Source organism: Salvelinus namaycush, chromosome 21 (genome assembly GCF_016432855.1).
Source record: "Salvelinus namaycush isolate Seneca chromosome 21, SaNama_1.0, whole genome shotgun sequence".
Taxonomy (NCBI): Eukaryota; Metazoa; Chordata; class Actinopteri; order Salmoniformes; family Salmonidae; genus Salvelinus; species Salvelinus namaycush.
In genome coordinates, this window is record NC_052327.1 from 13,737,033 (window position 1) to 13,763,845 (window position 26,813).

Genomic DNA, 26,813 nt, shown 5'->3' on the forward strand with positions numbered 1-26,813 from the left:
AACTCCAGGGCTGGATGGCATTGGAAGTATACAAAACTTTTTTTGATATACTCAAAGGACCATTATTAGCATGTTTTAACCACTCCTATATAAATGGTAGATTATCAGACACACAACAAGAAGGTCTGAGATCATTATTACTGAAACAGGACCCAAGTGGTATATATAAAGATCCAGTCCATTAAAAAAATTGGAGACCTCTTACACTTCAGTGTTGTGATGCAAAAATCCTAGCAAAATGCTTGGCGCATAGAATTAAAAAAGTATTGTCAGATATTATTAATCCTAATCATACAGGTTTTTTACATGGACGATACATTGGAGATAATGTAAGACAAGTACTGGAAGCAATAGAATACTATGAAATATCGGGGACACCAGGCCTGGTTTTCATAGCTGATTTTGAAAAGGCTTTTGATAAAGTACGACTGGAGTTTATATATAAATGCCTAGAATATTTCAATTTTGGGGAATCTCTTATAAAATGGGTTAAAGTTATGTATAGTAACCCTAGGTGTAAAATAGTAAATAATGGCTACGTCTCAGAAAGTTTAAAACTATCTAGAGGAGTAAAACAAGGTTGTCCACTATCGGCATATCTATTTATTATTGCCATCGAAATGTTAGCTGTTAAGATTAGATCAAACAATAATGTTAAGGGATTAGAAATCCATGGCTTAAAAACAAAGGTGTCATTGTACGCTGATGATTCATGTTTTCTTTTAAAACCACAATTAGTCTCTCCACGGCCTCATAGAGGATCTAGATACTTTTGCTATCCTCTCTGGATTAAAACCAAATTAGATATTACGTATTGGATCACTAAAAAAATGCACATTTTACATTACCATGTAGGTTACCAATTAAATGGTCTGACGGAGATGTGGACATACTCGGTATACAAATCCCAAAAGAAAGAAGTGATCTCACTCCAATACATTTTTATAGAAAGTTAGCAAAAATAGATAAGATCTTGCTACCATGGAAAGCAAAATACCTGTCTATTTGTGGAAAAATCACCCTGATTAACTCTTTAGTCATATCACAGTTTACCTATTTGCTTATGGTTTTGCCTACACCTAGTGACCTGCTTTTTAAATTATATGAACAAAAAATATTCAATTTTATTTGGAACGGCAAGCCAGATAAAATTAAAAGGGCCTATTTATATAACGAATAGGAATTTGGAGGGCAGAAATGATTAAATATTAAAGCATTAGACCTCTCACTAAAGGCATCAGTCATACAAAAGTTATACTTAAATCCAAACTAGTTCTCTAGTAAATTGGTACGAATTTCTTATCCTATGTTCAAGAAGGGCCTTTTCCCTTTATTCAGATTGCACCTGCTCACTTTCGGTTTTTTGAAAAGGAAATCATCTCCAAAATATATTTTATTTTTTACAAGCCTTAAAGTTGGTTGCAATTTCAGTTTAATCCACCTGAAAAGACAGAACAAATAATACAACAAATATTGTGGTTAAATTCAAATATACTAATTGATAAAACAAACTGTATAATTTTAGTGAATGATATCATAAATAGGACTGGTGGAGTTATGTCACACATGCAGCTAACACAGACATATGGATATGTCTGCTCTACCCAAAATTACAACCAATTAATTGCAGCATTACCACAAATATGGAAGAGGCAAGTAGAAGGGGAAAAAGTAAGGAACTTGTATGTCGGCCCTGTATTAAAGAACATAAATGGTTAAAGAAAAGTGTGTTAAATAAAAACATACCAATTTCATTTAAGGACCAAAAAACTGACAGCTGTGCCATATAAATTGCAAAATAGTTGGGAAGAGATTTTCGATGTACCCATTCCATTGCACATGGTTTATGAATTGATACGCAAAACAACGCCGGATTCAAAATATCAAATTTATCAATTTAAATTACTATTCAAAATTCTTGCAACTAATGGAATGTTATATATATAATGTATATAATGTTATATAATATATAATCTTCCCAGCTCTGCAGATTCTGCTGTGAGGAGGCAGAGTCATTAGATCATTTATTTTGGTATTGTCCATATGTAGCTCGTTTTTGGTCACAGGTCCAGGAATGGCTGAAGAATTGCAACATTTGCCTAGAACTAACGCTACAGATAGCAATACTGGGTGATTTGAAAAGCCATAGTCAATCAATCAATAATATAATAATTTTAGTAAAAATGTATATTTTTAATTTACAATCTGTAGAAGCTATGAGAATAGAAAGGTTCAATTCTTTTGTGAAGCATCACAGCACAGTTGAAAAATATATGGCAAATAGAAATCCGAAATGGATGATGTTGAGAGATAGATGGGAGGGGTTGAATGGAGCTGAAGGGTGGGACTAATAACAAGATAAACAATGTAAAACATACGGGATCTGTAAAATGTATATAGGTTCGGAACTTTTGTGAAATAGCACAGTTACAAATAGAAATCAAACTGGATGGACATCAGAAATAGAGGAAGGACTAAGAACAAACAAGATAACTATTGTAAAGTAGACTGTGTCTGTAAAATGTGTATAAGATGTATAAATTGAAGGTAAAAGCCGAAGTGTTTATTAGTTTACTCCAATTGGGGAAGGGTGGTAGGGTTTGCGGGGAATAATAATAAAGGTATATTCTTTTAAAAAGTATGTATATGTATATACAGTGGGGCAAAAAAGTATTTAGTCAGCCACCAATTGTGCAAGTTCTCCCACTTAAAAAGATGAGAGAGGCCTGTAATTTTCATCATAGGTACACTTCAACTATGACAGACAGAATGAGAAAAAAAAATCCAGAAAATCACATTGTAGGATTTTTAATGAATTTATTTGCAAATTATGGTGGAAAATAAGTATTTGGTCACCTACAAACAAGCAAGATTTCTGGCTCTCACAGACCTGTAACGTCCTCTGTCCTCCACTCGTTACCTGTATTAATGGCACCTGTTTGAACTTGTTATCAGTATAAAAGACACCTGTCCACAACCTCAAACAGTCACACTCCAAACTCCACTATGGCCAAGACCAAAGAGCTGTCAAAGGACACATAGTATATGTATGCATGCGTGTATGGATATATATATTTACAACAAAAAATATATGGGGGATTGGAAATGATGCAGACAATTACATTGATGGAAGCAACATTCTTTCCGCAATATTAAGCTGATCCACCCCTTAGTATTTTTTTTTTTTTTTTTTTTAAAGACACGGCGGTTGGAACCAAAAATCTCAAATTTACTTTTAACATGGCAAAGCTGTCAAGGCAAAGGGTGGTGTAACGGAACTCTAATTCCTCCTCCTCGGACGAGGAGAGGAGAGAGGGATCGGAAGACCAATTTGCAGCGAGGTAGGATGACATAATGAATTTATTTACAAAACGAAACTAAACACACGAAGAACACTTGAATAATTACAAAACAACAAACGAACGTAGACTGACCTAAAACATGTGAACTTACATATAACGAAGAACGCACGAAACAGGTACAGACTACAAACCAACGCTACAGTCCCGTGTGGCACGAACATACATACAGACACAGGAGACAACCACCCACAAACAAACAGTGAGAACAACCTACCTTAATATGACTCTCAATCAGAGGAAACGTCAAACACCTGCCTCTGATTGAGAGCCATACCAGGCAACCCAAAACCAACATAGAAACAGAAAACATAGACTGCCCACCCAAAACTCACGCCCTGACCAATAAACACATACAAAACAAGAGAAAACAGGTCAGGAACGTGACATAACCCCCACCTTAAGGTGCGAACGCCGGGCGCACCAGCACAAAGTCTAGGGGAGGGTCTGGGTGGGCATCTGACCACGGTGGTGGCTCAGGCTCCGGACGCTGTCCCCACACCACCATAGTCACTCCCCGCTTCTGTATCCCCCTCCCAATGACCACCCTCCAACTAAACCCACCTAAATGAAGGGGCAGCACCGGGATAAGGGCCAGCACCGGGATAAGGGGCAGCTCCGGGCTGAGGGACGGCAGCTCCGGGCTGAGGGACGGCAGCTCCGGGCTGAGGGACGGCAGCTCCGGGCTGAGGGACGGCAGCTCCGGGCTGAGGGACGGCAGCTCCGGGCTGAGGGACGGCAGCTCCGGGCTGAGGGACTCTGGCAGGTCCAGGCTGGACGGCTCAGTCCAGACGAGCAGTTCATGCGGCGTTGGGCGGACGGGCAGTTCAGGCGCCGCTGGGCAGACTGGCAGACCTGTAGGGAGGAGACGGAGAGACAGCCTGGTGCGTGGTATAGGCATTGGCTGCGCTGGAGAGGAGGAAAGCTCTGACAGCGCTGGACAGGTGGGAGCAGCTGGAGAGAGAACCCGGAGAGACAGCCTGGTGCGGGGGGCTGCCACCGGAGGACTGGTACTTGGAGGTGGCACCGGGTATACCGGACCGTGAAGGAGGACACGTGCTCTTGAGCACCGAGCCTGCCCAACCCTACCAGGTTGAATGGTGCCCGTAGCCCTGCCAGTGCGGCGAGGTGGAATAGCCCGCACTGGGCTATGCTGGCGAACCGGGGACACCATCTGTAAGGCTGGTGCCATGTATGCCGGCCCGAGGAGACGCACTGGTGGCCAGATGCGTTGGGCCGGCTTCATGACATCCGGCTCGATGCCCAACTTAGCCCTACCAGTGCGGCTAGGTGGAATAGCCCGCACTGGGCTAAGCACGCGTACTGGGGACACCGTGCGCTTTACCTCATAACACGGTGTCTGACCAGTACGACGCCCTCTCACTCCACGGTAAGCACGGGGAGTTGGCTCAGGTATCCTACCCGGCTTTGCCACACTCCTCGTGTGCCCCCCCCCCCCCCCAAGAAATTTTTGGGTCTGACTCTCGGGCTCCCAACCACGTCGCCGCGCTGCCTCCTCATACCAGCGCCTCTCTGCCTTCGCTGCCTCCAGCTCCGCCTTGGGACGGCGATATTCCCCTGGCTGAGCCCAGGGTCCTTTACCGTCCAGGATCTCCTCCCATGTCCATGAATCCTGGGATTTCTGCGGTTGCTGTCGCTGCCCTTTTCCCCGCTGCTTGGTTCTGGTAATTTGGTGGGTGGTTCTCTAACGGAACTCTAATTCCTCCTCCTCCTCGGACGAGGAGAGGAGAGAGGGATCGGAAGACCAATTTGCAGCGAGGTAGGATGACATAATGAATTTATTTACAAAACGAAACTAAACACACGAAGAACACTTGAATAATTACAAAACAACAAACGAACGTAGACTGACCTAAAACATGTGAACTTACATATAACGAAGAACGCACGAAACAGGTACAGACTACAAACCAACGCTACAGTCCCGTGTGGCACGAACATACATACAGACACAGGAGACAACCACCCACAAACAAACAGTGAGAACAACCTACCTTAATATGACTCTCAATCAGAGGAAACGTCAAACACCTGCCTCTGATTGAGAGCCATACCAGGCAACCCAAAACCAACATAGAAACAGAAAACATAGACTGCCCACCCAAAACTCACGCCCTGACCAATAAACACATACAAAACAAGAGAAAACAGGTCAGGAACGTGACAGGTGGCTACTTAAGAATCTGAAATATAAAATATATTTTGATTTGTATAACACTTTTCTTTGGGTTGCTACATGATTCCATATGTGTTATTTCATAGTTTTGATGTCTTCGAAAAAATACAAATATAGAAAAACTCTTGAATGAGTAGGTGTGTCCAAACTTTTGACTGGTACTGCATGTCTGTGCCACTACAGCAACCTAGTTATTCTGTCACCATTGTGTTCTTTCTGTCCCTGAGTGCTTGAACACAGCTGAATATGTAGAAAGCCAATTAATAAATGGAGGGATATCATTATGTAATTCCTGGAAATAATTGGGTTTGGGATTTTGCATGCTTCCAAGATGCCTCTCACGTAGCCTAACTCTCCTCTGTGACTTCAGCATAGGTACCTCTCGCTCTGTCTGTTTATCTGTCTGTCTCCCTCTATCTCTCTCTCTCTCTGTGTTTCTCTCTATTTCATTCATGTTCACCCCTCCTCTTCTTTGATTACCCCCCTCTCTCTTTCCCCTTTCTCTATCTCTCTCGCGCTCCCTCTCCGTCCCATTATCTCTCTCTCTCTCTCACTCACTTTCTCCGTGCCACCTCTAGCAGGTCGTCTACTCTGCACGGACAAACTGTCTCACGTTCAACCTCAGTTGTCATCTTGCAAGGTCGACTCTGAAATCTCATTTACAGAGATAGGAATAGCAGGTGCACCGCAGGAGGACTCCGCTCTCGTGTGTGTGTGTGTGTGTGTGTGTGTGTGTGTGTGTGTGTGTGTGTGTGTGTGTGTGTGTGTGTGTGTGTGTGTGTGAGGCGCCGCTGTGTCTTTGTGGTGTGTGTTCCAGAGGAGCTGTGCAGCGTTTTGCACGTGAGAGCGAACAGACAAAGCCAGCCTGGCAATCAGACGTGGGTGTCAAGGATGTGTTTTGGATCCCGCAGGGGAACAAGATGCAGGAATTTGTTACCAGCGAGCTTTCCGCTGGCAATGCTGCTTCTTAGGAACTCGAAGAGTGCAGCTTTTTCCCTTTAACTGGACTGTAATTACCCTCCTCCTCTCTCCTTTCTTCTCCCTCTCCCTTCTTTCTCTCTGGATCTGGTATTGGGAGCCAGGATGTGAAAGAGAGGAACTAAGAGAGCGGAGGTCACGTTCTAACTCATCGAGACCTGCCGCTGGAAATACATCGGTGTCCTACAAAGAAACAACATGCTCTGAGAGATTCTCTCTCCTTTTTTCTTGTTGTCCTCCTCCTCCTCTTTTTCCATTTTTTCCTCCTTTCCTGTGGTGAGTTCCTCCGTAGAGTCCCGGTTCCAACATGTCCTTGGCGTTCTGTGGGAACGAGAACAACTCGCTGGCGTACAACGTGGACAGCGGCATCCTCAACAACGGCTGCTTCCTGGACGCGCTCAATGTGGTGCCGCACATCTTCCTGCTCTTCATCACCTTCCCCATCCTCTTCATCGGTGAGTGTTACCACGAGGTGAGCGCCACACAGCCTTACCACACATACAGCAAGCACAAGGGCGGGAAAGTATGTTGACGGACGCACGCTCGCACACGAGCGCTCAAGCATAACTGTCCTATGGTAGCTCGTTACTAAGCCATTCACTCCGTTACTGGGTGCTTATGTTGCAATGAAATGATCTGTAATTGCTGGTAATCAGTGATGGTGTCGGGGATGGTGTTAGCATATGCTAGAGGGAGTGTACCGAGCTGTAGTTTTTTTGTTTAACTAACTATGCATTAATTCATTTTGCATAGGAATATATAATCCACGGTACAGTTTAAAATAAATGCCATTTAGCAGAAGCTTTTTATCCAAAGTGACTTAGTCATGTGTGCATACATTTTACGTATTGGTGGCCCCAAGATTCAAACCCATAATCCTGGCTTTGCAAGCACTATCATCAACTAACTGAGCCATACATAAAGTATACAGTGTGTCCCCAATGATAAAACCATTAACATTCTAATGGGAACATGACCCTAGGTGAAACATGGTGGGGGTGGGAGGCTGGTTAGGACATATTCCAAGAAACCCCTCGTTGTGGGAAGCATTTTTATTTTTGACAAACAAATGTGACCTTTCTGCTGGAATTTAGACCTAGCGAGCAGGAGCTGGAACCATAATCTACTGTAGGGTCGGGTTGCACATCCCTGCTCGCCTGCCAGTCTGTTCCACCTGGCTACCCCCTCCAATTCCACTGGTGTCATCATCACTGTGTGACCGGCCGGCCACCTCTGCGTCATCAATGTGTGACAAGTTCAATGTGTCCCCATCCCAGTTGTTAAAGTTATTGTAATGTGCTGTGACTTTCTTCAGCTGTTATCATTCCTAGACCCAATTTGTGTCCCTGTGACTGCTGGTAAAGTGACTCTTACGTGCTTGGCTATGTGTCATCAGTGTGTGACTGACCAAGTCTCTATTTCCCTGTGACACTGTTAGAGAGAGGCTACATTACATCTGAAATTCAACGCTATTCCCTTTACAGTGCTCTACTGGCTCTGGACAAAATACTTGCATTCTACAGTTAATAGGGTACCATACCAGATTGGGATAAACCCATTACCTAGAAGGAAGATAAAAGATGGAGCTAGTACAAAGAGAGAGAGAGAGAAAGATAGATATAAAGAGGGGGGGGGGGTGAGAAAGAGCTTGAACGATTCATAGACGAGAGATACTTACGAGCTCAAGGAAACATGTCGCTGGTTTCGGAGGATTCGAGCACTGTTAAGGACAACAAACCCAATCAACAAAACATAGCAAAGCCAAGCGGTATCAACGATGGCATCAAACCATCCCCAAGCAAGAGGGCGTGAGTGGGTAGAGGTTTACTGATATGGATGTTGACTTGTTGAAATCCATCAATGAAAGCCTTGCCAAACGTGGTATCTTGGTTATACCACGAGAGGACACCAATGCATTATGTGCCAGTCTAGAAGTCAGCCAATGTCAGATTGATGATGTAAGGAAAAAGAACACGGTGCTGAAAGGTACTGTAGACTCTATTCCTGGCAAGGTGGAGGTGGTGCAAAGGGAGAACAAACAACTTAAAGAAACCCTGCTTGATGTACAACGTCGATCAATGCGGAACAATCTAATATTTTCAGGGATACCGGAGAATGACAACAGCAGAGGCTGTGAGGACACTGTCAGAGACTTTATGTCAACTCAACTGAAACTGCCCACTGATGTCGTGCGTAATGTCACTTTCTCTAGAGTCCATAGAATGGGTAAGGCCTCTGGGAATAGGACACGGGCTCTTATTGATGGTTTGAACATTTTAAGCAACAGTAAATGGCGAGATTTTGAAATGAATGATCACTTCCCCACGGAGATCAATGAAAGGAGAAAAGAAACTGTATCCCATCATGAAGGAAAAGCGTTGCCTGAGTCAACGAGTCTCCTTGGTGATAGATCAACTTCACATCAACGGGCAACTGTATCGGGACTCTAGAGTAACTCCCTCACTATTTTAATCCAATGTTCAAATCTGAGTTTGTGTGTTGTAGTGTATCATAACAACTTCAACTATATTCAACTCTATTGATCTCCACTTGATAAGGAAAGGGTTGCATATAGCTCAGGTTAATGTATGTAGCCTTCCTAACAAAAAACATGAGGTTTTTAACTTGGTCAACATAAATAATATTCATATTTTAGCTAGCCGTAAATGATGGGCAAATGAACATTCATGGATATAGTCTACTTAGAAGGGACAGGAATGGTGGGGGTGTAGCACTGTACATTCAGAATCATATGCCTTTTAAGAGGAGGGAGGACCTTAATGTATGTCAGATCGAGGCACTATGGGCTCAAGTACATCTGCCTCACCAGGCAGCCATATTGGTAGGATGTGTGTGTATAGACCTCCTAGCTCTAAGTTGTCCTATCTGGATGACTTATGTACTGGGTTTGACCAGGCCACAGATAGTAACAGAGATGTATTTGTCTTGGGTGATTTTAATATAAATTGGAAGGATCATAATAATTCAAATATAACTTAATTCATGAGATCTGCCGAGAGCTGTGGTTTGAAACAAATGGTTAATGATACTACTAGCTCATCAACTAAGTTAGGTCACCGTTCGTCATTGATCTAATCTTCTGTAATATCCCATAGAAATGCTTAAAAGACAGATCAATGCCATTAATATTGTGACCCTAACCATGAACACCAAGGTTCCAAAGAAACCCTCAAGGATTGTGGTCAAGATCATTTTATATATATTTTTTTAATCATGAGCTTTTTCAAAATTATTTGGCTGCTGTACCCTGAGAGCTGATTTATCTAGAGAATGATTAAATCACGCTACAGAATGTTTTATTGATTTGCTCACTGAGGTAATGGACCATCATGCCCCAGCAAGAAAGAGTACAGTTGGGGATAGGGTGGGGACTTGGGTGAGGCTTTTTCTCAAAGAAATATGGCAAAAGTCTTAGCAGCCAAATCTAAACTACAAATTGATTAACAGAGTTATAGAACACTGGGTAATTATGCAGTTAAATTAAATCGTAAGAAAAAAACTATTTTACAAAAATGCTTTTATTGATTGTAAAAAGGTATGGAATACAGTTAAGGGCTTGGTACATCTATCTCATCATGCCCATCTAGTGTGGAGGTTGACGGGAGAACAATAACAAAACCAGCTGATATTGCCAATCATTTTCCATATATTTTTTTTACCAAGAACATTTATCTACTGAGCGATAGTGTAAATACCCATTCTTCCAAACAAGCTATTGTCCAATGGATTGATGATCATATTATGAGTGAAAAAAACTGCTATTTTAGTCTACGAATGGTGTCAGTAGACGAGGTGTTAAACCTATTGAAGTCATTACCCAATGGTAAATCTACAGGTTAAATCTTATGGACAATTTTTTACTTCGTTATGCTGCTCCCCAGGTTGCAGCTCCATTGAAATACATGTTTAATTGGTCACTGGAAAAGGGGACATTTGCACATGTATGGAAGCATGCTAAACTGTATCCAATCCAAGACAGCAAAGAACCCATTACTCCTGCCAATTGTCGACCAATCAGACTACTCCCTTCACTCAGTAAGATATTGGAGGGTATTATGAGTAGACAAATATGGGAGTATATGGAAAATAATGATCTTACCACAGCCAATCAGCATGCTTATCACAAAAAGCATTGCACCACCACTGCATTGGTTGACATGACTGACCAGTGGCTCAATGCTATTGATAGTGGTTGTGGGTGTACTATTTTTAGATTTTACTGCAGCATTTGATTTAGTGGATCATTAAATATTTGTTTTGAAGGAGGCAGCATTGAATTGGGTACAGTCATATCTAACTGACAGGAAACAGTCCACCTATATCAATGGGTCGTTTTCTTCCCCTCATGCGTTAAACTGTGGAATACCGCAAGACAGCTGCCTTGGGCCACTTCTCTATTTAATATATACCAACGACCTTCATTACTACAATTTATACAGCAAGACAATCGGTTCAATAGGTACAGCAAGCTCTACAAGTATATCTGGGAAAATATCAAGGAGTGGGTTTGTCTGAACCAACTTGTTTCGAACAGCAAGAAAACCAAGGTTTGTTGGTCTGTTCCAGCAGGAAAAGGCAAACAGCATGGGATACAATTAAGTATGGGGGGAGTACAAATTGAGGAAGTGGCAGAAACCACACGACTAGGAGTGCAGCTAGACACCTGCTTATCATGGTCGTCTCAAATAAATCATCTATGTAAAAAATATTTTTTTTCAATGGCATGGCATGATCAGAAGGATAGCTAAATATTTACCAGGAAAGATTCTTAAGTAAACAACCCAAACATTAATTTAGAGTCAGGTGAACTACTGTTCTGTGGTCTGGGGAAATGCATCAGCATGTTAAATTAGGAGGCTGTAGAATGCACAGAATAAAGCAGCAAGGATTGTTTTAAGGTGGAGATATGGTTCTTCTGTTGTAGGTATGCTCAACAAGATAATACAATAAAAAAACATGCTTATTTTATTTCACAATGTGCACCATTTAAAACGGCCAAACTCTATTCACAACAGTATTCAGTTGGTAAGAGCCAGACATTCAGTAAATACTAGGAATAGATTGTCCACCATCTATGTGTTGTCCAGACAGAAAAGAGAAATAGGCAAAATAACATTTTGATTTAGAGCAATAAAGAAATTTTATATTTTTTCTGAGCAAACCAGAAATATTTCAATATATAAATTCAAACAGTACTTTAGAACCATTTTAAATATAATACATTGGAAGGTTGTGCAGGATTATGGTAGATGAAGGAATCAATCTATCTTTTCAGACAGAGTATTTATCTGGTCAATATGTCAGTGTATTATGCCTGTTTGTAACAGTGTTATTATGTGAAAATGTGATTGTATTAGAAATTGTGTTTTAATGTTTAAGGACTCTTGGTTTAGTCCAAATGACGACTAAAAGAGAAAATCCTCCTCCTCCCTCTCACTCATTCATTCTCCCTGTCACTCTGAGCCTGTGAGAGAATCTCAATTGCATTTCCTTGATCCCTTTGCACCCTCTCACCTCCTCAAAACCAATTGGATGAGAAGGTCAGAGGGAAGGTGCCTAGTGACCCTGAGAGATTAATCTCCCGCTCAGCCATGGGCGTCGTAATGTTTGCAGAGCTTCAGTTACACACACAGAATACTAATGTGTGTGTGCGCGCGCATGCATGCCAGCAGTGCTGACTGATTAACTTACCTCCCAACAGATATTATAATGTAATTAGTAGGGAGGTGTTGTCGGGAGCAGCAGTTGGATGCCTTGCTAAGGAAACCCATCGCAATTTGATTATTATGTCAGTTTTAATGATATAAGCATTTGGTCAGTTAGGACCAGGTGTTGTGTTTAATAACCCAGAGGTACAGCGAAATAAGCTGTTACGCTCCTTTTTAAAAGCAGATGTATCTGACCGGTGGGTACCTCCTGGCTCAACACCACGGTAGCCCATCAAGCGAAAGTCCAAGGTGTTAGGTTTTAGTAGCTCACTGTAATAAAAATACATTCGCCAACAACACCGGTGGTCTAGACGCCTTCCGAAGCAGGTTGTTTGACCGAAACATTGGTAAATAAGATCCATTAAATGTCGGAAGCATCTAGATCCCCAATGTGCTGGAGTTTCTTTTCATCAAGCTGCATTTTACTCCGTGCACCTAGCAGCGTGTAAGGTGTGTGAGTAAATTGACTTCATAATAGCTTTTAAGAGCTAACTGGAATGGCGGTCTCGGGCAAGGTACAGTAGCTTTGTTCTCTCTATCGAGACATGCCCAGCTGCAGGCCCCCGGAGGGTGACCCACCTCACAGTGAAGACCTTGACAGACTCGCCACTGACTCCCCTTTGATTACCTTTTAATCTACTCCTGTGACTCGCAGGGACAACTTTCTTGTTAGGCTCACAGTTTTTCGAGGTTGTACCGGGAGTCAGTAGAATTTGATCCTATCAGTTGTTAAGCCAAGGTCATGAATTGTATATCCGGAGTAATACACCCGAAGGGGACTTTGTGTGTCCCCTCCATAGTCTCTACGGGAATCAACAGTCTGAATTGTCTTCCAGTCGAGGCTGCTGAGGGGAGGACGGCTCATAATAATGTCTGGAAAGGAGCGAATGGAATGGCATCAAACACATGGAACCCATGTTTCTGATGTATTTGACACTATTCCGCTCCAGCCATTACCACGAGCCCGTCCTCCCCAATTAAGGTGCCACCAACCTCCTGTGGTGTCTTCTTTTAGGCCAGTATTTTATCTGATCAGCGGTACATCCACCTTATCGCACACTTGACAATTAAATGTCCATTTTGATTGAGCCAACATATGTAGTGTTTACCATGAATGAGGTCTACGCGAACTCTGACACATTGCCTTTAGAATGTGCATAGCTGAAAGAGCTTGATCGGATTGAATCCCGGCCATAGACAAGTAAAATGTATAATATTATTGCGGATGCTTAGTTGGGAATTGACTCTCAACTGCCCAACAGAGCAGATAAATGAGCTAAGTTAGACGGATGTCACGGTGTTCTCTGAAGCTAACTTCCTGTTTCCTGTGTCATTGTTGTGTTTGCCGTGTTCTGAAAGGCTGGGGCAGCCAGAGCTCCAAGGTGCACATCCACCACAGCACCTGGCTGCACTTCCCTGGTCACAACCTGCGCTGGCTCCTCACCTTCGTCCTCCTCTTCGTCCTGGTCTGTGAGATCGCAGAGGGCGTCGTCTCCGATGGGTGAGTCCATTCCCCCTGCTCTTCCACTGGAATCATGCCCCATGTTTGACGTCACCGACCCCCAGTACATTACAACGACCATACACCTCCATAACATTGAACAAGAGTGGATCTTTAGCAAAGCTAGCAGTGTCATCAGACTTCTCATCTCCTCTGCTCCTCTCAATGACTGCTTCTGCTGTAGACTGTACTCTTTTCATAACTGTCCTCACTCCCCCCCACCTAGGTCACTAGGTTCTCTTCCTCCTCTGCACTAGTCTTACCTACTTTTATGGCAGCACTGTCAACTTTCTCCATTTAATCTTCAATTTATCGGTCTTTCCCTCTTCTCACTCCACAATCCAATAGTGTGTGATTCACAAATGTAGGTCAAAGGTTAAATAATTACAGGAAATCAATCAGAGCCTTTACATTCCTTTGCCTCTGTCTCTCTCTCTCTCTTTCAGTCTTTCTCTCTCTCTCGTCTCGTGTATCTCTCTCTCTCTCTCTCTCTCTCTCTCTCTCTCTCTTTCAGTCTTTCTCTCTCTCGTCTCGTGTATCTCTCTCTCTCTCTCTCTCTCTCTCTCTCGTTTTCAGTCTTTCTCTCTCTTTCACCGGCTTTCACCTCTTCTCTTTCTCTTCTGTCCTTGTATGTTCTCCTCCTCTCAGGTTGATTGCCCACGCGTGTCCCCTATAGTCCCATACACATGATTACTGTAGGATTGCCTGTCGCCGCTGAGAGCATCTCCTATGCGTTTGTGAATTGATTGGAAGAGCTCTCCTCCTACACTTTCACCCTAGAATACCATTCACTATTGCACAATGTCTGCCTGCAGCTTTTATACGGCATTGAGTGTGTGTATAGAATGATTTTAACTTATCCAATTGGGATGTGTGTGTGTGTGTGTGCAGCTGTGCATGTGTGTGTGCATTAAACCCCTTCTGTCCTGTGTGTGTTCTCCCAGGTTCACCCAGTCCCTCCACCTGCACCTGTACATGCCTGCAGGCCTGGCCTTCATGGCGGGGATCACCTCCATCATCTACTACCACAACATCGAGACCTCCAACTTCCCCAAGCTACTGCTAGGTATGGCTCCTTCATAGTTTCCCAAGCACTTTACAGAGTGTGTGTATGCATACAGTGTGTTTGTGCGAGGGCGTGTGTGCGCGTCCGTACCGTGCAAATTATGCTAGAATGTGCACTTCAATGCACAGCTCACCTCGTTCTAGTGTTAAACATCCAAGCCTCCAACTTCAACTGCTGAAGTCTGCCTCCCTGTAGCGCAAAGATGCCTCCGGCTGTAGAAGATGTCCCCAATTACTGTTACGTGTGAGAGCAACCTCTTGCTAGGCTTCACTGAATGGTGGATAAACCATGACTCACTTGCAGGCTTGCTGGTCCCTAGGGTCTTCTAAGCCCAAATCAATACAATTCAAATGTAAGGAAGTATTTTGTACAGCGTTGTGGTTTTGTCTAAACCACAGGCATTAATAATGTCATGTTAAATCCAGATGTGTGGTTCATTTATATTCAGATGAGATGGGTTTTGCTCTAAAGCAGGGGTATTCAACTCTTACCCTACGAGGTCCGGAGCCTGCTGGTTTTCTGTTCTACCTGTTAATTGATGCACAAACCTGGTGTCCCAGGTCTAAATCAGTCCCTGATTACAGGGGAACAAGTTTTTAAAAAGCAGTGGAGCTGGCTTCGAGGGCCAGAGTTGAGTTTGAGGACTCTAAAGGTTGTAGGCAATTATCATTAAAGTGTAATTGCGTTATTCTGATTGGATGGATATGAATTCTACTGCAGTTCGAGGCAGAAACCAAAGTAATAGAATATTCAATGTGTGTCCGTCAAGCAGGAGTCAGATCTGCTTTGTGTAATGATTTTATTCTTGTGTATTCCATACCGATATTAGGTTGAAAGGGGATAGTTAAAAAAAATTATACGTTGTACTGTAGTTATCCTCATAAATCAGTAAGATTAAATAAGGCCATATAATTAAATTTAATGTTGAACATATTGATTTTTTTTTTTTAAGTGAGATGAGCGAGTTAAAAATTACAATATCGACCTTGGTTCACTAATCAAAAGATGTTTGCCTCTTGGGGAGGTTAAAATAGGTGTAGTTCAGCCATAGCTCAAAATGAAGTTGTTGTGTCTCTTTACTGGAAGCGAATGAGGACATTATTTGACTATAATCTTGCAATTTTTCAGTACAACTTTATTTTAAATAAAAATAAAGTGAAGAGGGGCACTACTTAATTACATTTTAAGTAGTGATACAAATGTCAGCTGAGAATATTAAGATGTACTGTACTTAAAAAGGATGCTTTCATGACATGGTACTGATGAGATTCTGCACAGCAAATTCTCCAGTGTTAAACAGTTTAAAATTGAACACTGATCCAGCCTCTATACACTGTAAAAACGTATTTAGGGATTTAGTAAATATTACCCCCCAAAATCTATGAGTTTCACATAAAAATGCAGGCTTCTGGTTCTGCTTCAATATTCCAATACCTTACTTCATTTTTTTATGTGCTCAAAAAGCATGACATTTGAAAATTCTAATTAAGTGATAATGCCCGAGAAGCCGGTGTTTGGAGGATATATTGGCACAGGTATTGTTAGGCCTGAGATGAAGTGGGGGGCCAGCATACCAGCCACAAAATGTGCTGGGGGAAAACATTTGTTCAAGGCCTGTTGTGACTAGAGATGAGTAATGTCTTCATACTTGATCTTGGGAAACTCTAGGGAAGTGTTTGTCCAGCTCAGTAAAGCCTCAAACATAAATTATACGCAACAGTGAAATGGGCTACTTCTTATGTGAATTGGCGAGGAGGCTGAACACACCTCAATTCCAACTGTTAGAAAATAAAACTTGTTGGAAAATAATTTTAAATTGACAAGTTGAAATATAGCCTATAGATAATTAGCAGGCAGCGTCCCTTGGTTTGAGGGCATCGCGGGTAACTGTCCTGTTGCGTAACAATCATATGTTAGATGGTTTTTGTAGTAATACTTCCTTTGTCCTGTGGCTTTCATTACGTGAGATTCTAAGTGAATACTTTATCATAAAAATGTAATTCTTCAACATAATACAAGTATTTAATAATGCCTTATTTTGAGGGCCTAGTTTTACCCTAATACAGTGGCCTGAATCTCATGGTTTTCAGGCCTGCAAGTCACATTATGATGGCTTGCAAAGTGATGTGTAATTCCTATTGGAATCCAGCCAGAGTGGGGATATTCAACATTTTCAATGTTTATTCACCCGCAACCTGAATTCAGGCTGACTGCTGGGATGGGGAGACAAAGATATGAGACAAGGAACAACCATTTCAGAAACCGGTGTAGTGAGTCCAAATAGCAGATTGGATTAGTTTAGAAAAATGTTATTTATATTTGAGTAGGATAAGATTAATGAATCAGTCAATGTACATGCAAAAACATAGATATGGTTTAACTCTGGTTAAGACCAACACTTGGGTTCTTTTACAATCATGTTACACTGAAAAATCAACAGTCGGTAACACTTGCCAATTTCCTGTGTGGTAATTACCAAATAAATATTTTTGTTGCATCATCGAGACATCGTCAAGCATCAACACTAATCTCTTCTGGTTGTTATTATTTGATAGCCAATATTCTCTGAAACAGAGAGGATTTATAAAATCCTATCAATAAATGCCATGTCCCAGCTCAGTCCATTGCCCTATGAGCACAAGACATTGAAAAGAATACGTATTTTTTGGTTGAAATGATGTATTTTCAATGTCTTGTGCTTACTAGGTGGTCTTTGTCGTTTCACGGTTCTCTCATCGTCAATGTTGACTTCTTTAATCATCCCCTCAGTTGCCATGTTCCTCCTCTTCGTCTGATCACATACCTCCATACCTCCTCCTTCTCCTCCTCCTGCGTCATTAACTCATCCGCGTACTGCCCGTGTTCGTTCACTCTTCCTCCAGTTCCCTCGTTCACATCAGTGCTTGAGCCTCAACCTCGATGCGCGGCCAATCGGTGTCAGTCGAGGGAGTGACCCCACAGGCGGTATTTCTCGTACAGACTTTAATCTCTGATTACAGCTGGGGCTGAAGGGATGGATGGCCATAGACATGGAGAACATAGAAGGGATATGCTAATATGGCCATATGTCAAACGCCGTTATCCAGTCTCTCTTCTTACGGAATCTTTTTAAATGTTCAGTGTATAAGGCCTTTGTGGGAATGAAACCCACGACTAATTAGTAGTACTCACTCTCCATCTGAAACTTTCCTTCAGAACCGTCCTTCCATTAGAGATTTACTTATTGACTCTGCCTTCCATTAGAGATTTACAGTACAACTGCAGGCCTGACAAATACTGTAAGTCATTAACCTTCAAAACAGCCACAACAAACACACTGAAAGGACTTACACTGAGTGTACGAAACATTAAGAACACCTTCCTAATATTGTTGCACCCCCCTATAGAAAGGACTTATGTCGTTGATTCGTTGACTGTGACTCACAATGGCAACCTGCTACAACAAGATCTGAATCGACCCCGGCTTTCAATACTGAGTCCATTCTTTTCCCTCTGTTTCTATGGATATTGAGCTTAACAACCATGGACATACATCACTAAACAACTGGAAAGTCGAGGGGAGGAAGGAAGAAAGAAAGGGAGGAGAAGAGAGCAAGGAGGGAGGGAGCGGGTGGAGGGGGAGGGGAGAGAACATGAGTTAGTGTTTGAGATGCAGGCCACACTTCTGTTATGAACATCTGCGGACTTCATGGGGGAGGAAAAAGATCCCAAATCCCAGAATGTTTAGCATACTCCTACGAGACTCTGTTACCATGGTTTCGCTCCTATAAAACATCTAGAAAGGTGTGAAAAATGACATCGGTCAGGTCGTTTAGGATGTGTCTTGGGGATTTAGAATGGATGGCATCCGTGAGTGGGTTGTCTTTCCAACAGGTAGGCACAGTAATTCTGACAGTTATAGTACAGCTGTTCATTCCCTATTGTCACTGAGTTTGAACACGAGCAGTTCTGTCAGAATTGCCATGACACAAAACGTAAACAAAACTGACAAAAGCAGAGGAAAGATGGGGAAAATGAATTAGAAGATGTATGATATGGATTCTAAATAATATGTATGACATTCACTTTGTAGATATACAGTTCACTCCTGATGCAGTGTGTACAGTTCACCAGAAACAAAATTATTTTACTTACTCTGGATATCTGCATAATCTGTTGGGAATGTATAGGACGTTCCTAACCCAATTGCATTCGTCCGGAGTTGACTTGAGATGACTGACGATTCCCTTTATGAGTCCTGAGATATTAAAACGTTCCTCTCTGATCCTCTCTAAAGCCCTACTCTTCTACTGGGTCTTGGCCTTTCTGATGAAAACCATCAAGTTTGCCAAGTACACGGAGCACGGCATCGGCCTGAGACAACTCCGCTACGGCATCACAGGACTCCTGGCCCTGCTCTACGGACTACTCCTGGCTGTGGAGATCAACGTCATACTGGGCAGGGTGAGCAGCAGTGTGTGTGAGAGGGGGATGGTGTGCGTGTGCATGTATTTGTGTGTGTGTCATCCTAGTGTGTTTTGTGTGTACGGGCATCTGTTTTCCTCAGTATGTCTGGACGTCTCTATCCTGTCTTTTCCCTCTGCTTCAATCAGCTCTCCTCTCTTTCAGTCTAGCATTTTTGTATGCTCCTGTATATTGGATGTTAAGTATTGCTGCCTACAGGCCTGTTTCTGAAGTAGATAGATGGCAGAATGTGCTAGGTTGTTGTGAGTCGTACAGAGACGTCATGTCCAAAGGGGGAACAAGGGCACGTGCCACCTCCAGATTTCTGCAAGACGCCCCTGTATGACACCCGCTACTTGTCTCTAATTATAATAGGATGTTTATGATGGACTTGTTTGCCTGGATGTTTGAATGATTCATCATTTTAATCCGTTGGAGTTCTGTCTGGAGATTTTCTTCTGAAAGAATGGAGGCTGCCTTGCTATTATGGTGATCAGGATCTCAAGTTTTTTCGTGTGCGCGTGTTGGATGACAACGACATATACTCGACGTGAGAATGGTATTCATGTGAGTGTGTGCGCATGCAGGTGGATTCATGTTTTGAGGAGTCAGTCAGGATCTTCCCATTCACAGCAATCGCCTCTCCTCCTGGCACTATCCCACCTGGTCCATTTGTTCCCCTTTAGCATCCCATCTTGTGTTTGAGAACAATCAGGTTCTTGGGCACTTGGCAATCATTGGCATTCTTCATTGGTTTGTATTGGTTAAGATTGGGACTAATCCAGCGGAGGCTCTTCAGAGTAGGAAAGGGGAGGACCATCCTTCTCAGTGAATTTCTTAAAATAAAACATTGAAAAACTAGACTAAAACATATTTACGTCACCAAATAATTGATTAATACACACTGTTTTGCAATGAAGGTCTACAGTAGCCTCAACAGCACTCTACAGTGTACCGTTACTTATTGTAGCGGGTTTACCAACGCATTAGTTCTATTAGCTAGAATGTTACTTTAGCTAATATGGGGACAACGATGTAGGCTGTGTGTAGCGGTTATGATATGGTTTTGATTGGATAGGCTTTTTCGCCTGGACACATACAGCTGATGTGTTGTTCATTGAAGTCCACGAACGAAGGGAAAAGCTGAGAGGAGAGTGCATAGAGGCTAGAATGAATACTACGTTGCTGCTATGATCAGGGGTGTATTCATACTGCCGATTTTGTTGGGAAATATTTCTTAAATGGAAGCAAAACTAAACAGGGATGAAAATACCTGAATTTGTCCAATTGAAACTCTTGTTTTAAACTTTTGGACTAATGATTACAACCTAGATAAGCTAGATACAGGCAAGAGTGTGCAAGGCCTGTGTGCACCTAGGTTGTAAACTTTCATTCAGAGGCTAGGGTGTAGGGACATTTTTAGTATCATCTAGTAGCCTAAACCTATCTGTGATATTGAACCGAATGAATGGAATATGAATGCCAGTCATCCAACATGCTGTAATAGAATAAGGACATGTTCATGGAGGAAGAAAAAAATGGTCCTCCCTCATCATGAACGGCACTGACCACCACTGGACTTATCTCAGCACTTATTCTAATTACAGTTTCTATTCATGATCACTAATGGGCAATTTTTTCAATGCCTTCATGATGCCTCGGGCTTCTACCAGAGCCATCAAACACAGAGTCGTCTATACATACATTCCTGTTTTGATAGAAGACTGTGTATAGAGAGAGTGTTGTATGTTGCATTGGCAACATCTACAGTCAGGAAAGACACATCTGTTGTGGAAGAGTCCTCTGAGTCCCAATGTACACTGACTAACTCTACACATATACACTACATGACCGAAAGGTATGTGGACACCCGTTCGTCGAACATCTCATTCCAAAATCATGGGCATTAATATGGAGTTGGTTCCCCCTTTGCTGCTATAACAGCCTCCACTCTTCTGGGAACGCTTTCCACTAGATGTTGGAACATTTGCTGTGAGCACTTGCTTCCATTCAGCCACAAGAGCGTTAGTGAGGTCGGGCACTGATGTTGGGCGATTAGGCCTGGCTCGCAGTTGGAGTTCTAATTCATTTTGAAAGGTGTTAGATGGGGTTGAGGTCAGGGCTCTGTGCAGGCCAGTCAAGTTCTTCCACACCAACCTCGACAAACCATTTCTGTATGGACCTTGTTTTGTGCACGTGGGCATTGTCATGCTGAAACAGGAAAGGGCCTTCCCCAAACTGTTGTTACAAAGTTGGAAGCACAGAATTATCTAGAATGTCATTGTAGGCTGTAGAGTTAAGAATTCCCTTCACTGGAACAAAGGGGCCTAGCCCGAACCATGAAAAACAGCCCCAGACCATTATTCCTCCTCCACCAAACTTTACAGTTGGCACTATACAATGAGGGTAGGTAGGGTTCTACTGGCATCCGCCAAGCCCAGATTTGTCTGTCGGACTGGCATATGGTGAAGCATGATTCATCACCCCAGAGAACGCGTTTCCACTGCTCCAGAGTTCAATGGTGGCAAGCTTTACATCACTCCAGCCGAAGCTCGGCATTGCACATGCTGATCTTAGGCTAGTGTGCAGCTGCTTGGCCATGGAAACCCATTTCATGAAGCTCCCGACGAACAGTTCTTGTGCTGAAGTTGCTTCCAGAGGCAGTTTGGAACTAGGTAGTTTGTGTGTTGCAACTGTGAGCTTGTGTGTCCTACCACTTCGCGGCTGAGCCGTTGTTGCTCCTAGACGTTTCTACTTCACTATACCAGCGTTTACAGTTGACCGGGGCAGCTCTAGCAGGGCAGAAATTAGCCGAACTGACTTGTTTGAAAGGTGACATCCTATGATGATGCCACGTTGAAAGTCACTGAGGTCTTCAGTAATGCCATTCTACTGCCAATGTTTGTCTATGGAGATTGCATGGCTGTGCGCTTGATTTTATACACCTGCCAGCAACGGGTGTGGCTGACATAGCCAACTCCACTAATTTGAAGGGGTTTCCACATACTTTTGTGTAAATACAGTTCAAGTCTGAAGTTTACATATACCTTAGCCAAATACATTTAAACTCAGTTTTTCAAAATTCCTGACATTTAATCGTTGTACAAATTCCTTGTCTTAGGTCAGTTAGGATCACCACTTTATTTTAAGAATGTGAAATATCAGAATAATAGTAGAGATAATGATTTATTTCAGATTTGATTTCTTTCATCATATTCCCAGTGGGTCAGAAGTTTACATACACTCAATTAGTATTTGGTAGCATTGCCTTTAAATTGTTTAACTTGGGTCAAACGTTTCGGGTAGCCTTCCACAAGCTTCCCACAATAAGTTGGGTGAATTTTGGCCAATTCCTCCTGACAGAGCTGGTGTAACTGAATCAGGTTTGTAGGCCTCCTTGCTCGCACACGCTTTTTCAGTTCTGCCAACATCTTTTTTTATGGGATTGAGGTCAGGGCTTTGTGATGGCCACTCCAATACCTTGACTTTGTTGTCCTTAAGGCATTTTGCCACAACTTTGGAAGTATGCTTGGGGTCATTGTCTATTTGGAAGACCCATTTGCGACCAAGCTTAACTTCCTGACTGATGTCTTGAGATGCTGCTTCAATATATCCACATAATTTTCCTACCTCATGATGCCATCTATTTTGTGAAGTGCACCAGTCTCTCCTGCAGCAAAACACCCCACAACATGATGCTGCCACCCCCGTGCTTCACAGTTGGGATGGTGTTCTTCGGCTTGCAAGCCTCCCCCTTTTTCCTCCAAACATAACGATGGTCATTATGGCCAAACGGTTCTATTTTTGTTTCATCAGACCAGAGGACATTTCTCCAAAAAGTATGATCTTTGTCCCCATGTGCAGTTGCAAACCGTAGTCTGGCTTTTTTATGGTGGTTTGGAGCAGTCGCTTCTTCCTTGCTGAGTGGCCTTTCAGGTTATGTCGATATAGGACTCATTTTACTGTGGATATAGATACTTTTGTACCCGTTTCCTCCAGCATCTTCACAAGGTCCTTTGCTGTTGTTCTGGGATGTATTTGCACTTTTCGCACCAAAGTACGTTCATCTCTAGGAGACAGAACGCATTTCCTTCCTGAGCGGTATGACGGCTGCGTGGTCCCATGGTGTTTATACTTGTGTACTATTGTTTGTACTGATGAATGTGGTACCTTCAGATGTTAGGAAATTGGCCCCAAGGATGAACCAGACTTGCGGAGGTCTACAATTTTTTTCTGAGGTCTTGGCTGATTTCTTTTGATTTTCCCATGATGTCAAGCAAAGAGGCACTGAGTTTGAAGGTAGGCCTTGAAATACATCCACAGGTACACCTTCAATTGACACAAATTATGGCAATCAGAAGCTTCTAAAGCCATGACATAATTTTCTGGAATTTTCCAAGCTGTTTAACTTCTTCTGGCTGCAAGCCCGAAGCCGGGCACAATATGACAACAGCCACTTCAAGTGCAGGGCGCGAAATTCAAAATATATTTTTTAGAAATATTTACCTTCCACACATTAACAAGTCCAATACAGCATTTGAAAGATAAACATCTTGTGAATCCAGCCAACATGTCCGATTTTTAAAATGTTTTACAGCGATAACACCACGTATATTTATGTTAGCTCACCACCAAATACAAAAAAGGACAGACATTTTTCACAGCACAGGTAGCATGCACAAAACCAACCTAACTAACCAAGAACCAACCAAACTAACCAAGAAACAACTTCATCAGATGACAGTCTTGTAACATGTTATTCAATAAATCTATGTTTTGTTCGAAAAATGTGCATATTTGAGCTATAAATCAGTTTTACATTGCAGCTACCATCACAGCTACCGTCAGAAATGGCACCGAAGCAGCCAGAGTAATTACAGACACCAACGTCAAATACCTAAATACTCATCATAAAACATTTCTGAAAAATACATGGTGTACAGCAAATGAAAGACAGGCATCTTGTGATTCCATCCAATATTTCCGATTTCTTAAGTGTTTTACAGCGAAAACACAATATAGCATTATATTAGCTTACCACAATAGCCAGAAACACAAGCCATTCCCCAGCAGCAAAAGTTAGCGATCGTAACAAACCAGCAAAAGATATATAATTTTTGACTAACCTTGATAAGCTTCATCAGATGACAGTCCTATAACATCAGGTTATACATACACTTATGTTTTGTTCGAAAATGTGCATATTTAGAGCTGAAATCAGTGGTTATACATTGTGCTAACGTAGCATCTTTTTCCCACAACGTCCGGATATTTTTCTGACACTCACATATTCTGACCAAATAACTATTCATAAACATAACTAAAAAATACATGTTGTATAGGAAATGATAGATACACTAGTTCTTAATGCAATCGCCGTGTTAGAATTCTAAAAATAACTTCATTACGATATGCAGTTTACGTTATGGCGAGAGCGTGCCCAAAACCTGGCCGCAAACTACTAGTACAACATGTTCGACAGATATATGAAATAGCATCATAAAATGGGTCCTACTTTTGATGATCTTTCATCAGAATGTTGTACAAGGGGTCCTTTGTCGGGAACAATCGTTGTTTGGATTTAGAATGTCCTCTTCTCCAGTCAATTAGCACGGAAAGCTAGCAAAGTGGCGCGAAGCTCTCCTTCCTGAACAAACGCAGACAAAGCAACACGCCTAACGTCCCGAATAAATTTCAATAATCTAATAAAACTATATTGAAAAAACATACTTTACGATGATATTGTCACATGTATCAAATAAAATCAAAGCCGGAGATATTAGTCGTCTATAACGACAGCTGTACAGAAGGCAAAACCAGGTCCCTTCACGCGCTCTCCAGAAAACAGGAAACTGGTGACACGTCATACAAAGAGCATTTATTCGACCCCAGATCAAGTTATACACTCCATTTCTTCTCTCACTGCCTGTCGACATCTAGTGGAAGACGTATGAAGTGCATGTATACTGATATATATCAAGGACATTTATAGGCAGGCCCTAGAACAGAGCATCGATTTCAGATTTTCCACTTCCTGTCAGGAAGTTTGCTGCAAAATGAGTTCTGTTTTACTCACAGATATAATTCAAACGGTTGTAGAAACTAGAGAGTGTTTTCTATCCAATAGTAATAATAATATGCATATTGTACGAGCAAGAATTGAGTACGAGGCCGTTTGAAATGGGCACCTTTTATCCGGCTACTCAATACTGCCCCTGCAGCCCAAACAGGTTAAAGGCACTGTCAACTTAGTGTATGTAAACTTCTGACCCACTGGAATTGTGATACAGTGAATTATAAGTGAAATAATCTGTCTGTAAACAATTGTTGGAAAAATGACTTGTGTCATGCACAAAGTAGATGTCCTAAACAACTGCCCAAAACTATAGTTTGTTAACAAGAAATTTGTGGAGTGGTTGAAAAACAAGTTTTAATGACTCCAACCTAAGTGTATGTAAACTTCCGACTTCAACTGTATAGTGTATGCAAGCTTGCCTAACTTGGTAACTGTGAGAAGACAAAAAAGCACTTTTTATCATGCTGGAAGAGGTCTTTGTTGTTGTGCAGATAGTACGTTTCTGTGTTAGAGGGTTGGAAGTACTCTAGTAGTCTGTAGTAAGTATTTCAGCTTTTATTTTCATTTGTTGTTTTTTCCTGTAAAGCACATTGTGTTGCATTTCAGGTCTAAAATGCGCATCGTTTATTTATGCAGATTTTTGAATATCTGCATGAAGATCTGTCGCCAATTGGTTGGAAACCTAGCTAGTGATACCCTTTAGAAAGTGGGAATTATTTCTGCAGATATAAATTAAACAGTGTGAAACTGTACCCTCAGATGTACTGACAAGATGCAGTAATGATTGCCACGTCCTGTGTATTGAAAAGGTTTTGGTTAGACTTTTAGATGTGCGCTTCGAAGAAAAAAAAAGTAACTACGTTTAAAGCTGAGATCCGCATTAGGGGAAACAACGCCACTAGCAGCTCCAGGCATATTTGTTATTCGTTTTGTTTGTTAAACGCAGAAAAGGAGCTCCAGCCTCGTGGTAAAAAAAATACTTGTTGTACATACTCTACTGTTCTATCGCGCGTGCAATGATGTCCGGGGGGAAAAATGGTGTTCGTTATTTGAAGTAACGTCTCTGTTATTGTAATATCACAAATGGACGTGGCAGTTTCACCACTACAGATTCCAACTTTAAGAAACATTTCCTTTTTTAAGTTTTTGTTTTACCTGGTGGGCGTATTCTCTGTAAGTGTTTGGAAGTTATGTGTCTGTGCTGTATTTCTTCAGTAACCTAGTTTCCCCCCGAGTTGAGACTCTCACTGCTGAACTGAGCTGACTGTTACATTAGTGTTTCACTTTGTCATCCAGTTTCAGCGCTCGGGGTACCAGGAGTGTGCCTCGTTCTTAGACCTAGTGCAGGCCATAATACTTCTCTTCAACAAAGCTCTAAAGCTGAATAGCTCAAGTGAACACAGTTTAGGGTTTCTTATTTCAGTGTGTGATACAGGGAGGCTTCGCCAAGGCATTGATGCATTC

At 42.1% G+C, this 26,813-nt stretch overlaps 1 protein-coding gene across 1 annotated transcript in view; it reads left to right on the forward strand.

The window, feature by feature from the left end:
• The first annotated feature begins 6,841 nt into the window (after nt 1-6,841).
• The window catches only part of abcc8 (ATP-binding cassette, sub-family C (CFTR/MRP), member 8), a 109,943-nt gene continuing 89,971 nt past the window's right edge, over nt 6,842-26,813 (forward strand). Inside the window, exons 1-4 of the mRNA XM_039018049.1 lie at nt 6,842-6,989; nt 13,623-13,764; nt 14,709-14,830; nt 19,107-19,273. Of these exons, the coding sequence (XP_038873977.1) occupies nt 6,842-6,989; nt 13,623-13,764; nt 14,709-14,830; nt 19,107-19,273 (579 nt within the window). The remainder of the gene's footprint in view (nt 6,990-13,622; nt 13,765-14,708; nt 14,831-19,106; nt 19,274-26,813) is intronic.